The sequence below is a fragment of the Sander vitreus genome, chromosome 24, assembly GCF_031162955.1.
Source record: "Sander vitreus isolate 19-12246 chromosome 24, sanVit1, whole genome shotgun sequence".
In the NCBI taxonomy this organism is placed as follows: domain Eukaryota; kingdom Metazoa; phylum Chordata; class Actinopteri; order Perciformes; family Percidae; genus Sander; species Sander vitreus.
In genome coordinates this window covers 11,282,076-11,299,724 of record NC_135878.1, presented here as the reverse complement: position 1 = coordinate 11,299,724, position 17,649 = coordinate 11,282,076, and the positions used below count along the sequence as shown (strand labels likewise).

At 40.8% G+C, this 17,649-nt stretch overlaps 1 protein-coding gene across 3 annotated transcripts in view; it reads right to left on the bottom strand.

Annotated features, from left to right (window-relative positions):
- Positions 1 to 17,649, bottom strand: part of LOC144512721 (dystrophin-like) — a 377,468-nt gene that overhangs the window by 86,058 nt on the left and 273,761 nt on the right. For all 3 annotated transcript variants that reach the window (XM_078243603.1, XM_078243602.1, XM_078243604.1), the window contains one exon: positions 10,991 to 11,026. In XM_078243603.1, the coding sequence (XP_078099729.1) occupies positions 10,991 to 11,026 (36 nt within the window). The remainder of the gene's footprint in view (positions 1 to 10,990; positions 11,027 to 17,649) is intronic.

Genomic DNA, 17,649 nt, shown 5'->3' with positions numbered 1-17,649 from the left:
CAACATTCCCTTTCTTTCCTCATGTTCACTATCTCTTTGTATTGTCATACCAAATTAATGAAATGCCATAACATTAAAAAATTGTGTTTTGCTAAATTCCTTTTGTCTTGAATGTTCAGCATATGCCCCTTGACATATACCTTGGTGAAGTATGGACTACCATGGACATACCAACACTACATAAAGCAAGTAAATTATATAATTTTTTGCAGTGTGTCAAACTTGATTTTAAACATAAACTTGTATCAAGGCTTGATTACCAACCCAGCAAAGGCAACGGCCCCAAGACTCAGGTTCTCTAATTGTGACAGTTTGAATTATTCCAAATTTGTTTATGAATACGCACTACTAAATTATCAATAGCAATATCATTTCAAATCAAAATGACAAGAGCCTTAGGGGTTAGTACACTGTAAACCCAGAATTAGTTGTAATTAAACTTTTAGCATTTTTAGTTTTGTATGGTTGATTTAGTGTTTGTGTTTTGTATGGGTGATTTAGTGTTCATGTTTATCTACATTTATTGTTGCACCATGACCGAGACCCGGGTAGGGACTGATCGCATCTGGGCAGTGAGAAAGCGTTCAATGTTATATACACAGATTGGAAATCAGTAACTCTGTCGCCTGAGTAAAACTTTCCACGTGGTTCGATACATTGTAAAATGTCAATGTTTTATGTTGATTATTTTCCTTGTTTTTTCTGGAGCAAATGAATTAAATACATTATTTAGTCATAATATCATAAAGGAAAAAACACAATGTTAATATGAACAAATTATTTAATTAGTAGTCATAAGTTGTTTATGTTTGTATTAACATGCTTTTTTAGACACCATGACTCCAGAAAAAAATAATGTATGTTTACTAATGGTTTTTAGTAATGGGTACTAATGTAAACTTGATTTGTCTACTGCATCAACTTACTGCTCTGGTTTATTACAACTTTGTTAAGTTTCACCTTGTGTAAAAACTTAAACGGTTTAAGGCAACGGGTTTCCACGCACATTTCTAGTAAAGTCAACTAATTTGGGATAACGGTGTAAGGACCCCTGCTTATTTTTGCCCAAGGGTCCCCAAGTGGGTTAATCCAGCTCTGGATATTAATGGATAAATAATTGGACAAAGGACAAAATTTAAAATTAAACTGAACCACCCGAAAATGGTTGACACCTTTATTTTGAAATAAACTTTGCACATTTCCGTCTAGTCCTGTCCGTTTCTAGGAAACTTGACGTTAGACGAGGCGGAGCTCAAGCTCTCTGCCTCCCTTCCCCCCATTCCGCTGTTTCTGATAGCAAAGGAGCCTCAACACCATCAGAGGAGTTTTTTCCACCTCTCTGACGAGAGAGAGAGAGAGAGAGAGAGAGAGAGAGAGAGAGAGAGAGAGAGAGAGAGAGCGCGAGAGCGCAGGGCCGTTTCTAAACATTTTGGGGCCTTAAGCGAAATCTTACACTATTTAATTTCTCAGTATGTTTTGAAGTTGTTTGTTGTGGTTTTGAAGTAACTGATGATTATGGGTTCTGAAGTAACTGAGGTAGTTTCAGGCTGTTGACTCGATGTAGACTACCTGGGGAAGCTGGATCTGTTGATATAAAATAAAAAAGTATCATTAAATCACTGTATAATATCAATTTTAATAATATTATGTGTATTGTTTGACCTGTTTTGATTTTCTTTCTTCTGTATACTTCCATCTTCTGGCCAGATTTAGTATTGCATTCTTAATTTGTAGATTAAGACCCTAAAGTCAGATGTAGTTAAAATATCCCTAGACTGGCATCTTTATGGAAGTAATGAATGTTAGGTAGACTAAGCAAGTAAGATAAAAAAAAAAAGCAAGTGCTCATGCATATGAGCCGTTATTCAGCTGATGTTGTGTAGACGATTATGTTGTGGGGATTTCTAACAGTAAATACTGTTGCCTATGTTAAAATGTCGCTAATTTGCAGCTCTGAAAGTTAGCAGACGTTAACATACAGTACAGTAATGCAACATTACTCAAAAGCCTGAATATTGCGCATTACACGCTTTGCCAATTGGTATGAAACTGTACACACTTCCCGTCTCCTAAATGGGCATGGCCTTGTTTGAAAGTGTATTGAATGTCCTGTGGATGGATGAAAAGTTATATTTGCACAATTTATTAATATTTTATTTTGCTAACATTAGACACAGATAAAAGCTATGTTTAGCATTACGAAGATTTGTTTTGTTAGGGCGTTCACTAACACTAGTTGATTTTATCTTATCTGTGTTGCCAGACTGCGAGTTTGTTCCTGAGACAGAAACAGGCCATTTTAGTGTCAGAAGGTACGGGAGATATGTGGCTTGTGGAAAATGGGTCCAGTATTTACTTTAGGGACTATGGGGCAAAAGAATCGGTCATAATCTGTGTTCACTTCTGCCATTGGAATCAATAGACTCAGGACCTGACGCTTGTCTTCTTAAGAGTCGTGGCATTGATGAAACCATAGACTAAAAATAATGGACGTAGCATCTGTGTTGTCACCCATTGGTTTGTGGACTGCCGTTTTGAAGCCATCGAGTTTGATGATACAGGCGTTGCCATCTTGTTTTTTTGCAACCGGATGTGGCGATTTTTGACGACAGGCTCGAGCTAGGGAGAATACACGGCCAAGCCAGTGTTGTTTATAGTTGCAATGGCACTGCACTAAGCTAAACTTTCCCTTAAGTTACCAGCTAACGCTAGTGGTAGCTAGCTAGCTTGGTTGGCAGAACACTAAACAAGACATTTTTAGGCAACCAAATGTCGAAAACACACAGTGAGAGGGTCAAAGTTTAAGACGAAAATGCAGTTAAGTACAAGTTCACGGCAATTTTAATGTACACAGTGCCATGGTTTGCATTACTAAGGCTTTGTCCAGATTAACAGGTCAGCGTGTAGCCACACTCCTAAAGCATCCCCTACTTTATCGTCAATTTTAAAATAAATGGGACCATAATTTACCAAATGAACGTCATGCTGTATTAAGGAAGACTTGAAAGTAGCAATTGAGGCCATAAATGAAAATGTTTATTGAGGTAATAAATCAAGTAAGAAAGTAGGGTCATTTTCCCATAGACTTCTATAGAAACTGACTTCTTTTTGCAACCAGTGGAGTTGCCCCCGCTGTAAATGAGATAGAATGCAGGTTTAAAGCACCTTAACTGCATTGGTTTCACTTTTTAGGCCCGGAAGCTTTGTCCATTATTTTTACAGTCTATGGGTGAAACCCATGTGAAACAGATGAGGCATCTTGGTTCTAAACTCTCTCTGCTTCAGGCTAGCTTGCCTATAACATTATTCCAAAGAAGAAGACTGTTTAGGTATAAATTTCCCCTAGTTGTCAACACTGAATGACGAAGGCTTTTTGGATAAAAGCTTTACGGTTTAACCCAACTGTATAAATACAAAAAAACGAGTTGTCATTACACATTTATTGTGTCATAATATTTTGGTTCAATACTGCATGAGCTAACATTAACGGTACACCAATTTATTTTCCTAGAATGGCAAAGTCATGATCCACCCTACTCTGCCTCTAATTGGCTAGTACTTGTTGCCTTCATCGGTTGGGTTGGTTTAGGTTCAGGAATGAGGTGTGAGATTAGTTAAGGCTTGGGTAATAATATCAGGGTAAGCCAATCAGTGGCAGGGTAGAGCAGGACATGCCTTCACCATCCTAGGTAAAAAAATATACGCAAAAAACAGTAGGTAGTACTGTAATGTATTGCAATGTATGATAGCTAGCTTTGCGTTAGCTGGCTAATGACCCTTTTTCATTTCAACTAACACCATGTCAACAGCTCTTGTAAAGAAAAAAAGCTAAATAGATAATTCCTTACCTGTATTTTCTGCCTGTTTCTCTCTCTTCAGATTTTTTCTTTTTCCACATTTCTGCTCAGGAGTGGTAGGAGAGCTTTATTTTCCTTCATTGGGTTGTTGACTCTGAATGTCATCACCATTCACCCAAGTTACTTATGGATCATGCCAAATTTCATTCTTTTGTACACAAGGGGGGCCCCCATGTCTTTGACAAGCTAAACTGGCTTGTATTATGTTATTATGTCATGATTGGACTAGAGTTGAGTTTTGTACGGTGGCCCTGAAGTGCAAACCACGGCAGCAAATCCCACAACGCGACAGCAAATGCCACAAAGCGACAGCAAATGCTTCGCCACAACAAGACAGCATTTTGCCACAACACACATTTTGCCATAACATGACAGAATTTCACCCAAACACAACAGCATTTTGCCACAACACGATAGCAGTTTGCCACAACACGACAGCATTTTGCCACAACACGGCAGCATTTAGCCACAACACCACAGCATTTTTCCACAACACCACAGCAATTTGCCACAACACAACAGCACAACAGAAAGGGTAGGTACATATTGAACATTGATCCTCGTCCTGATTGGTTGCACTGTAATTTACAAATTACATGCTATTTCATACAGAAATAGCATGTTTTTTTCGATTTTCGATTCAATTAAAAAAACAATTAAGGGTGAGGGTGAGGTGACGCGGAAGTAAAATATTTCAAAATAAAAGCCAAGAGTGTAGAAGTAGTAGTCTTACTAATGCTGTCGTGTTGTGGTGAAATGCTCTCGTGTTGTGGCGAAATGCTGTCGTGTTGTGGCAAATTGCTGTCGCGTTGTGGCATTTGCTGTCGCATTGTGGGATTTGCTGCCGTGGTTTGCACTTCAGGGCCACTGTACTAATGCCCCTAAAAAAATTAAATAAACACTGCATGGGCCACCCTGGTGGTTAGGGGGCCCATTGCAGTCGCTTATAATGCCTGTAGTGAGACACAGCCCTGAGTGAGAGAAAGAAAGAGTGACAGAAAAGAAAGAGGAAAAGTGTGAGAGAAAAAAAAGGGAAAGAAGACGGAGCTGCTTTTTGCTTTTACAAGGCACAGGAGAGAAGAAACAGGAAGAGAGAGAGGGGTTTTCCCCGTATACATGAGCTGGGGATGAATGGGAAGAATGACAGGAGTAACTCCACCTTCAGTATAGTAGGTGGCCCTCTGCCAAAGTACAACTGGTCAGAATAAGGCTTTTTCTTCCAGACACTTTGTCAAAATCACAACTTAAAACATGTGCCTCCACGTCTGATCAGAAATGGGTCTTCTTGATAGCTTGTTAGCTTGCCATGGCGAAGTCCTCAGTGGGTTTAAAGGTTTAAAGCTTGTGTTGTTGCTGTTGTTTTTGGCGCTGTTGCCTCTAACTGCTCTTTTCTATTTCAGGGTCAATAACCACTGTGGTGAGTGAGGATGGACAGTTATAACCTATGGAGCATGCACATGCACATCCAGTTAAGGTTTTAAGGTTTCTGGTTATCTAGTTATCTAGGTCTGTTAACCAGGGTATGAAAACTCAGATTTTAGCCGGGGGACGGTGTTTACATGGCGTTTGAGAAACCGGGGCTTAAGCCGAATATAATCGGGTTTTAAAACTACAGACTTTGCCTAAGGGAGTTACCCACAATTCATAGCGTTGTGACGTTAAAACATGGAGTTTCCAGGGGAAGCCAAACAAGGAGTGGCACATGGGTGTTTAGCCTGGCGTATTAAATTTACATGTCACTATGTGACCGGTGTGCCAGCTGGTGATCATGTTAACTGGTGATATTTGAATAAAATCACCAGTTAAAACAAGGCCCTGCCTACTTTTTAAGAGCGTTTTGCTCTGCCTCTGCCCCTCGAGTGCCAGAGGTTCACATTTTCACAAAGTGTTTGCATGTGAGACAAAATAATGGATATCGCTGAAAACATCACCAGTTTACGTGTAATACATGTCCGTTTAAGCATTATCCACACAAATACGACACATACTGTATGAACGGAAACAAATAAAATGAAAGGACGCACTAGAGATCTAGCTGGGATTCGAACCTTGGATGTCATGGACAAAAAAAGTTGATGTATTAGCTTCTACATCATCTATACCACTACACTAAAATGATTTTGTGATTTCTATCTATATATTGGACTTTTATTGGCCTTTTAGTCTAAGTTAACACAGGTTAACATATGAGAGAAATATACGACTATGACTGGTGATATCACAATTTAACATGGGCAAATGCAAGCCTTGAAACAGTAAAGTAGGTTAATCTTTGCCTCACATACCAAAACCTAACTGATGTACAACAAACTGGCATGAACCCACTTAACACTTCATTCCGTTTTGGGGGTAAAAATGAAACACGTAAGTCATGCGCAAACGTGATCATTTATCATTGTTATTGTGGGCCATCTCATACGAAAAATGTGTAGGCCTATCTTAGCACAAACAGTCTCTTTCAACCTGTGCCACAAGTCAACTGATACTCGTTTTCTCTCGGGCGACTTAGTGTTATCTTAGTCTCGGTTAAGTTATGAAGTGAGTTGCAGCAAAAGTCTAGTGATTTGAAGTGAAGAACATATGAAGCTTATTTTCTCCGAGTTTGACTTTTATTTATCCCGCACATAATTTGTTGGCCTACTTTGACGACACAAAATGGTCATTATGGTATATGATTACAAAACTTTGATGTACTGAGAGTTTGATAACATTCAGATATGTTGCCGTTTCAGATTCCTAATATGGGTCTAATGAAATTAAACACAAGTATGATCAGTTGACTTGTGGCACAGGTTGAAAGAGAGAGAGGTTGGTGCTGAGATAGGCCTACACATTCTTCGTATGAGACGGCCCACAATAGCAATGATAGAAGATCACATTTGCACATGACTGACGTGTTTCATTTTTACCCCCAAATTTTTATTTTTTACCCCTGTTTGTTGTACATCAGTTAGGTTTTGGTATGTGAGGCAAAGATGAACCTACTTTACTGTTTCGAGGCTTGCATTTGCCCACGTTAAATTGTGATATCACCAGTTAATATAGGCGTATATTTCTCTCATATGTTAACCTGTGTTAACTTAGACTAAAAGTCCAATATATAGATAGAAATCACAAAATAATTTCAGTGGTATGTAGTGTAGTGGTATAGATGATGTAGAAGCTAATACATCAACTTTTTTTGTCCATGACATCCAAGGTTCGAATCCCAGCTAGATCTCGTGTGTTGTTTCGTTTTATTTGTTTCCGTTCATACAGTATGTGTCGTATTTGTGTGGATAATGCTTAAATGGACATGTATTACACATAAACTGGTGATGTTTTCAGCGATATCCATTATTTTGTCTCACTTGCAAACACTTTGTGAAAATGTGAACCTCTGGCTCTCGAGGGGCGGAAGCAGAGCAGAACGCTCTTAAAAAGTAGGCAGGGCCTTGTTGAATATTCACTGATTTTATTCGAATATCACCAGTTAACATGATCACCAGCTAAACTGGCACACCGGCCACCTATTTTTTGTTGTTGTTGTTGTTTTTTGTGTGTGTGTGTGTGTGTGTGTGTGTGTGTGTGTGTGTGTGTGTGTGTGTGTGTGTGTGTCAAATCGAATAAGATAGACATGGTGAAGAAATTACATTTTCTTGATCTCGTTCTGTTTAGTCTCTAAAGTTAGTCAAATATCAATAACTAAAATGTTTTATTCTGACCACCATTTTACGGAGATGGGGACTAGAGTCTGAGACTCGAGTCGCACTTCAGTCAGACTTGACTTGCGACTCGACCCAAAAGACTTCAGACTTGACTCAGACTCGAGCTTCGAGACTCGTCAACAACCAGTTTTCATGCAATTATTGCTTTTTAAATTCTATTTTCTTTTATTGGCGCATATACGTTGGGGAAACGTATGACGAGCTGCATGTCCCCTGCCATTTGCCATAACGTTACAACGTAACGCATGAGCTATGCCTATATGCACGCACTCACATATAAAAAAATGCATTGATGATGGCGACACCAAGTCCTCCCGGAGTTGTGCCTTTTGTCATTAGTTTTGCTTCCAATAACTTCGTAAACAGTGGCAGTAAGCGAACAGCTACATGCAAGGTGTGTGGCACCAAGATAAATGATGCTGGATCAACAACGTCGAACTTCATCAGGCATCTCAAAACGCACCCAGATAGGTCAGTCACTTGCTAATGTGAAAGAGACGTTACATTTAGCATATATCGTCACAGGTAACAAGCTAACCATCGCAAAGTGTTGTGCTAGGAACAGGCAAATTGTATCTTTATAGTTGTATCCATATGATGTGACAGACTTAGGTTAATATTTCACCAGATCATACTCCAAGTCGCTGGAATGGCCGGTAGTCGAACCTCGGGTTGAAGAGGAACAATGCGGATTCCGTCCTGGTCGTGGAACAACGGACCAGCTCGCAAGGATCCTGGAGGGAGCCTGGGAGTATGCCCATGCTACATGTGTTTTGTGGATCTGGAGAAGGCGTATGACCGGGTCTCCCGGGAGATACTGTGGGAGGTGCTGCGGGAGTATGGGGTGAGAGGGTCCCTTCTCAGGGCCATCCAATCTCTGTATGACCAAAGTGAGAGCTGTGTCCAGGTTCTCTGCAGTAAGTCGGACTTGTTTCAGGTGAGGGTTGGCCTCCGCCAGGGCTACGCTTTGTCACCAATCCTGTTTGTAATATTTATGGACAGGATATCGAGGCATCTCATTGCTGCTCTTTGCACATGATGTGATCAGGACCCAATCTCTTAGCACTTGATCATAGTTTGAAAGCTTCATGAATACAAAGATTACACAATAATCCGTACTGGTTTTTATCAAAGTTATTTATGTCTTTCATTGATTCTTCTGTGGGAAAATGTTATCCTTTTCTGCACTTATCCCAATCTTGGGTAAAGAATGTGTTTATCCTAATTTCTCCTTTCTTATTAATTCAATATCTTTATGGTGTCAATTTCAAATACTTCCACCAAGAAATTCATCAGAGGCCAGACAACAGCTATTAGGGCTAAATGAGAATATTTGTATTGATAATAAACCTGTATGCTGGCCTCAATTTTGAGATTATCATATTTAGTTTGTCAGTGACATCTTGGATTACAAAGGAGATTTTTTTTACGTATAATTAATTATTGTCAAAGTATGGAGATGTATGTACAAGGTATTGTTAAATACAGTTATTATCTGCAATCCCAGTATTACGGAGAACTATGATTAAACAATCACAAGATCATTTCAGAATTTGTTGCCCCCCTATTAGAAATTAGAAATTGTTGGCAAAATATAAAATTAATTCTGATATTTATCTATTTTTGTATCCTTTAAAAAGATGACTTCTCAAGCCATATAATATTCAAACATATTGGGAAAATATTTTCGATTTCCTTTTTTTGGCAGAAAATGTTTAGATTTACCAGTCATCATATTCTACTTATTGCAGTGGCACATGGCTGTGACGATATGGATTTTTTTTTTACTGCGGTGAAGAAGCAACGTATAGTCACACTATGGCGGTTAACCGCAACTCCCTGTTATGAGAGTAGCGTAAGTTAGAGCGAAACTGGCAGGTGCGTTAAGTGAATGACGTTGCGTGTGTGCGTGTGTGGTCAAGCAAGGAGAGTGAGCAGTAATGGAGTGAGAGTAGCGTATGAATGTGGCTGTGAGGAAAAGCGAGAGATAGCAAAGACAATGTAAAGTGAGTTAACAGTGAACAATAAAGCAACATGCTTCTCAAGACATGGTGGCTTTATCTGTTGTCAATACTGCTGGTAAAGGGAAGAGTGTTACCCCCGACAGAGCATCGGCCCTGGAGGGAACGTCTCCCTTGTGCTTCCCGACCACGGTCTGGGAGCCTGAAACAAGAAAGGTGTAACACCCCCCATCTACCCAGCCAGTTTGCTTTAAGCTTTTTCTTTAAAAACTGTAGAGTAACAGAATAAACAACCTTTAATTAAACCTTACGACAAATGTTGCAGCAGTGTTTCAATTTCGGCTCAATGTAAAAGTGTATACTGCGTTTTGCCGTCATTTACGTTCCCGCTGCTTTATCTTCTCACCTTTGATCTATTTCACAGACAGTTCAGAAAGCTCTATTGTCAATAAAGATTAAACAAATTGTGTTCACCCTTAGACTGTATAAAATGGGTTTGCCGAGGGCAGGGCATAGCAGAGGCTCTGAAGCACAGCAGGCTAGCAGCTGAGCAGAGAGAGAGGGTGACTTTGCAGTCTGCAAACTTGTTGCTTTCTCTACCAATATAAGCTGCTATGTTTTAACAATGTTAGGATACAAAACCGTGCATGCAGGCTAAAATTCAACCGTCGTGTTTTGTCTGGATTAACCTATGAGCAGAGGGAAACTATGCTAGCTGCTAGGCTAATGTATGCAGTGTAAAGTATAATGGTAAAACACTGCAGTGCTATGCCCTCCATCTAAGCTGAGAATGGAGACATGTCCTTCCCTTCCCTACTATGTATTATATATTCAATTATGGGTTATCTGTAGATATCACAAGTACTCAAGCCTAGAAATAATTCATAATAATCAGACACACAAAACAAATCCCCCAATATATTTGGAGTGTTACTTCATTCTCTGCTCACGACGCCATTAACCACTAAGTCTTTACATAGCAAATATTTCTTTGCTGCTATATTATATATTATATGTTATATGCTCTGGATGTCGAGTACAGAACCTTTAAAATATCTAAAGTAAAAATACTTATTATGGAGGCAGAATGGCCACTGTCACTTAATGTTTGCATGTCATTGGATAATTAAATGTAGTGGAGTAAAAAATACAATGTTACCCTTTAAAATGTAGTGGAGTCAAAGTTTGAAACAGCATAAAATGAAAATACTCAAGTTCAGTAGAAGTACCTCAAAATTGTACTTGAATACAGTACTTGAGTAATTGAAGAAGAACAGTGGAGGCTGTTATTGACATGTTTAACAATCACACATGATTGCAATGTTTGGGTGTCCACATACGTTTGTGTTAATATGTATGCGTGTGATAGAAATCCATATGTTTTGTACAGTGAAGGATGAGTGTGTATGTGTGTGTGTGTGTGTGTGTGTGTGTGTGTGTGTTTGTGTTGTCAGCTGGCACTCACAGGGTGTCGGTCATCTGGTCAGGTCCATCTTTCTCACTGCATGTGGAAAGGAGAATCTGTCACTTCTCTTATCCTCCCTCCTTCCTTCTCTCTCTTTTTATCAGTTGAGTGCATTTTTCTCACTTGCAGTTAATTCCACGTCAAACATGGAATCTCTCTCACTCAGTCATTAAATGTTAACTCAAACACACCAAACTGCTAGTTGCTGATTACCAAGCCCATGCAATCTACTCAGGCCCACACAAACAGCTAATTTTGTCCAGTGGTAGTCTCACTTTGCCAGACCATCCTCCACACGCTGCGGAGAAGGGTCTGGCTAGTCCACATAGCATTCCAGGATGGGAGAAAAACATGCGCGTCAAGCGCCATGGGTGGCACTAAGCTCCACACGGAGCCGCTGCAAAATAGCCTCGGGAAGGAACTTGATTTGGTGTACGTTCAAAAGTCGTTTTAGTGGTGCGAGAGAAAACTCAGATTTGACAGATACTCTAGCTAGTTGTCTCAATTTACCATGCCGAGATCTGAGGAGCAGTTAACCATAGTCCTCATAAATCCACCGGAGTTTAAAATTCCAACAGAAAGAAAGCGGAAGGAAACGGACATCGGTGGAAAGACATGCATCCGGCGGAATTTCCTGCGGCACCGGAGCAATCCCGGAAGTAAGGATATAGGCTAGTCCAGTGGTCACTGGTGGTACTGCAAAGAAAAATCAGTCTGCGACCCAAAAAGGATTTTCCCCATAGGCCACCATTGTAAAAGAGACATCTGTAAAACTGCTGCCAGGACACCTTCAACTGTAAACAAGGTCGATTTTGACTCTTTCTATTCTGAATTTTTAATCCATGGACTTTTAATGTTAAAACTTCCCTTGACTGAGAAAAGCAATTTAAAATCCTGTGAAGTCACCACAATGTAACCCAACAGGAACTCGCAGATAAGGCCAGCGTGACAAACACTACTGCGCATATTCAGTGGATGCATGTCACAGAAGTAAACCCGGAAGCTTAGAAACTTTTTTGCCGGATGCGCCAGTGAGCAACTCTCATAGGAATGAATGAGGCTCTGCCATTAACATTGCATCCAGGTCTTATAATATAGCCATGAATGTACTGTATGAGCTTTCTTGATGTCAATCACATTGTGGGATTATTCTGACCAATGAGTCAGAATGTGAGGTGGAGAGTTAAGCCTATGTCATATGTAGGCCACTGTGGGTACAGTAACAATATAACAATTACAGGATAAAGCCCTGGTCACATCAAAAAGTGTAACATTTAAGATCATCCTTGTGTTTTTGCAAAATACAGTACATGGTGCTAGAAACTTGATGACGTAGGGACTACTCACAGGGCTAGTTGGTTAACTATAGGGCTGGGACGATTCGTCGACGTAGTCGTCGTAATCGATTAGGTAAATGTGTCGACACAAATAATTTGCGTCAACGCGTCACGCGTAGAAATCTTTAAATAACCGGCTGAATCCAGCAACAGCGCAAGTATGGATTTCTCGCAAGTTCAACAACACGTTGAGAAAAAGGCTCGCACACGGTCTTCTAAAGTGTGGGAGTATTTTACTCTTAATGCCAACAACAACGTGGTAGTCTGTAGACTTTGTAAAATGCATCTCTGAGTCAGGATCACAGCAGCAAAATACCGTAAGTTCTCCCAAGTAGAGTTTAGATTCTCTGCCCGAGTCCGAACTTGACCCATGGGCCAGGTCGGGCCCATATGTCCCGTCACTATCCTCGGGCCCTTCATCAAGTATTTGTGTTTTTTTAATCATTACTTTATTATTTATTATAATGCAACTAGCAAATTGGGTGGGGAGAAAGCTATGCCTCTCCAGCTTCTCCCGTAGCTCTGGGTATATGTCTTGCACTGACTTGAGTGTGAGGTAAACTGTGCTAAAATCGTGTCTCCCCCATCTGTAGAACTGTCTTCGATAATTGCGCAACCAGGCCAGATTGTTTCAGATATCTCACGAGTCCTTTACAACGTCACGCCTTTTCAACATTGCGCGGAAGTTTGGGACAGTGCCTAAGGAGTGGCAAACCGGGGTGGTGGTTCCTGTATTGGAAATTTTATGTGTAACTACATGTATGCTTCAGACAGAACAACTATGCAAACCTTTTAATACTGAATACGGTATTGCTTGTGTCTCTGGTGTAGAACGATGAAAAGTATAACTAAGGAAGCTGTGAGAATAACACCATACATAGTATGTCTGTGGTGTTTCCCTGTTGCTAGTTGATAACATGTAGCTGTGTGGGCTAGGACACAGCCCCCCATGTACATGCTCACAGTTGCGCTCAGACAGGAGAAGGGGACAGCACGCAGCTGCTAGACAACTTTTTCTTTATCATTCCTTTCCCGTTTTCGAACTTGTTGAAGTGATGTTTGTAGCCCAGAACGTAAGTTTAAACTATTCTGTAGCTTGCTAAAATGTCATGGGTTTTACTGCCTGGTTATCTGTGTAAACGTTAAAGCTACTTTAATTAATATTTCAATATGTGTTCTGCTACAATGTGGATAAGTTTAGCCTCTGTGCGCGTCGGGGTTACTGGCGGACGCCACTCCTTGCGACCGTGCATTTGCGTGGCACTAAGACACCGCAAATCATCACCAATGAAAAGGGAACTCCCTGCTGAGTTCAGTGATACCTCACACAAGACTCTACGTCATACAGTTCATTAGCTGTGAAAGGGGCGTAGCTTAAGTATTGGGGGCAGGCCAAACCATCACCAATGAAGAAGGAACTCTCTGCTGAGTTCAATGACACCTCACACAAGGGTCTACATCAAACGTCATAAGTCATAAGTTATTAAACAATGGGCGTGGCTACAGCATAGGGGGTGGGTCAAACCAGCAACAATAAAGAAGGAACTCTCTGCTGAATTCAATGATATGTCACACAAGAGTCTACCTTAAACGGTTAAAATGTTATGAAAGAGGGCGTGGCTAAAGCATAAGGGGCAGGCCAAACCATGACCAATGAAAATGGAACTCTCTGTTGAGTTTAATGATACCTCACAAAAGACTACCGTAGATGGTTCACCAGTTATGGAAGGGGGCGTGGCTTAAGCATAGGGGGCGGGCCAAACCATAGGCAATAAAGAAGGAACTCTCTGCTGAGTTCAATGACACCTCACACAAGATTCTACCTTAAACGGTTCAAATGGTATGGAAGGGGGCGTGGCCTGCGTACGTGGGCAGCTCAGTATCACATGTAGACCACACATTATAAGTTTCATGTAAATCGGATGATGTTTGTCATATAAGGCTTATTTTCTGTTGCCAGCGGGGGATGCTATGACCAAAAGTCAATATTGGCCTCTAGATGTCCTCAGGCCTGGACTCTTGTTGATTGTGGGAAATTTCAAGCAGATATGACAATGTACACTGTAGTTACAGCCACTTTCTCGTTCATCGCTAAACACTCAAAATGGCCGCTACGCCAAGCCCACACCGTTTGACGAAAAGTTTTTCTTTTAATAACTTTTCATCTTTAAGGTGTTGAGATGGTACAGACCAAATTTGAAGTCCATCGGATGAAATCTCTAGGAGAAGTTCGTTAAAGTATAGCACCTTGACCTTTAGGCCTACTTCCTGTTGCCACTAGGGGGCGCTATGACTAAATTTTGTCGGGTAAATGTCCTCAGAGTTAGAGTCTTATGAATCCTGAAAAGTTTCGAGCCAATTGGACAATGTACACTCAAGTTACACCAACTTCCTGTTTTGATGGCGAAACACACAAAATGGCTGCCACGGTCAACCCTAACCCTAACCCTAACCCTATGACGACATTTTTTTCTTTTAACAACTTTTCATCTTTAACGTCTTAAGATGGCACAGACCAAATTTGAAGTTGATCGGATAAAATCTCTAGGAGGAGTTCGTTAAAGTACGACGTGGAAATAATTTCGAACTTTCAATTCAAAATGGCAGACTTCCTGTTGGGTTTAGGGTATGGCTCCAATGATGTTTTCTGTGCGTCTTGACATGATACATATGTGTACCAAGTTTCAAGTTTTTTGCGCGCCTATTCCCGAAACCCTTAAAATACGTAAATCTTCACCAGACTTGATGCGACTGCCAAATTTGGTGAGTTTTTGAATATGTTAAGCCCCTCAAAAATTCATTTTCTGGGAAAAAGAAAGAAAGAAAGAATAATTCCTTCAGTTTCAATAGGGCCTTCACCGCTGTCGGCGCTCGGGCCCTAATAATTCCTTCAGTTTCAATAGGGTCTTCTTTTTGATAAATTTCTAGGTGGAAATGGGCGTGGCCTATATCAGGAGATTCAGCTGGATCCAGGGAACACGTGGATATATGGTTTGTGAATGTCCGGTGTACAGTGTGGGAGTTAAAGGGCCAAACGCGGTTTTTTCTGCTATAGCGCCACCTAGTAGTGGAAGTGGGTCAATTGTTGTGCCTGAAGTCCTTGCAGAGTTTTGGACCAGTCCTGAAAATGGCAACCCCCCACCATGTACGGTTTAGGCTGTAGTCGGAGTTTTGGGCAGAGAAGAAAAATAATGGAAAACTGGAACTGCAAGCAGTTATGACAGGGTCCAAGCCTCCCGGCGCCAGTCGCCCCCTACGCAAGTTACCCCCGTCGACCCAGGGAGCGCAGGAAAGCGGGACCCAAAGCGGGACCCAAAGCGGGACCCAAAACGGGACCCAAAGCAGGACCCAAAGCAGGACCCAAAGCGTGACGGTGGGGAGGCAAACATCGGGAAATATCGAGGGCGTGAGCTGCAAGGTCTGCGGTACATTGCTGTTACAAATATCCCATTAACATTGATTGAGTAAAAGGGCCGAAACTGGTCTACGTTGACTATAGTGCCCCCTAATGGCCGATCTTTGCCAGATTTGGTACAGAGCATCAGAGCAGCATGCCGAACGAGCATCACAAGTTTCGTGTTTATAGCAATTACTACGGCAGAGAAATTGCAATCGAAAGTGTCCCATTTGCATGCATTGAGTTATCTGCCAAAATGCATAAACGTTGATTATAGTGCCATCTAATGGCCGATTTTGGCCAAATTTGGTACATATCATCATAGTGGGACGTTGAAGTTTTGTGATTATACCATTTATTGCGGCAGAGATATTGCCATTGCAAACTTCCCATTTAAATGCAATTTGGTACAGAGGCTCGGAGTGCGATGTCGAACAACAGTACCAAGTTTACCAGTGTTTTGTGGCTAGCTACGGAAATTAGTTTGCTTGTAAATTGCGAATAGTTTAACATAGCAAAATTCTTTTGATAACTTTTGGTCAGGTGCATCTGGAGATGCTACGTACCAAGTTGCGTGCCAATAGGTTGCACGACCTAGGAGGAGATAGAAAAAGTTGGTTTCGTACATTGCGTGATATTGCGAAAAAACCTCTTAGTGTAAATGGGCCTAAATCATCAGATTCAGCTCAATTCAAGGAACACATGGATGTAAGGATTTCTAATGTGCGCTGTGGAATGTGGGAGTTATAGTGACGTGTAAAAAAAGTTTTACATCATTATAGCGTCACCTAGTGGTCCACGTGTGTAATTTTTGGTATGTGAGGTCCATGAACCATTGTACATCTACGCTGTAAATACGAAGTTGCTCACATTAGTGTAAGTGGTGAATCCAAACCTGGGTCCCATAGGCCATGCCCACTTTGACGAATCAGTACCCCACTCTAGGGTTGGCCTCAGGAGTGGTCCTAGATGGTACCCATCACATTTTGTAAAAATCGGATGAGCCGTTCATGAGATATAAACTTTTTGTACTTGTAGTGCCCCCTAGTGACCAATTTTTGGGGGACCTCCAGAGCGTCATGGTGTCTCAATTTGGCGTTGATAGCATTTATTTTGGCCGAGATATGGCAAAGTTGGTGTTTTCATAGTTAGCTACACAAATTTGTTCGTGTGTAATATGCGCAATTTTTATCCTATAAAAAATCTTTTAATAACTTTTGTCAGGTCAATCTGGAGATGCTACCTGCCAAGTTTCGTGCCAATCGGTCGCACGGTCTAGGAGGAGATCGAAAAAAAAAAGTAGCTTTTTGTTAAATCGCGATTTTACACACATAAAAGTCAAGTCTTTTTTTCTGCTATAGCGCCACCTAGTGGTGGAAGTGGGTCATAATATGTAATATGGTAATATGGAAAATAATCCTTAGAAAAACAATAGGGTTCCACAGCCCTGCTGTGCGAATGGCGTAGCTTTACTAGCGCCGGGTTCTTCCAGACTCGGGCTTGGACCCCTAATAATAATAATAATAATAATAATAATAATAATAATAATAATAATAATAATAATTCCTTCAGTTCCAATAGGGCCTTCACCACTGTCGGCGCTCGGGCCCTAATAAATATTATGGCTGTTGGAATGAATTCCGAAAGTCAAATATAATTCAAACAGTACAAAAATCAATACTATTCGAATGCTGAAATTACTATTTAAATGTGTTTTTTTTAATAAATATGTTTGCTAGCGTTAACTAATCTCCCTCTTCTCACATTGGCCTACCCGCATGTGAAAACGAAATGCTTTTGTCATGTTACGTCTGTTGAACAATACGTTAGCTGGAGTGAGAAACACAAGGCATTGTGAGGTCTTCATCATAAAGCACGTAACGTTAGTACAGGGGGAGTGACAGGCTGTGGCTGGAAATCAGAAG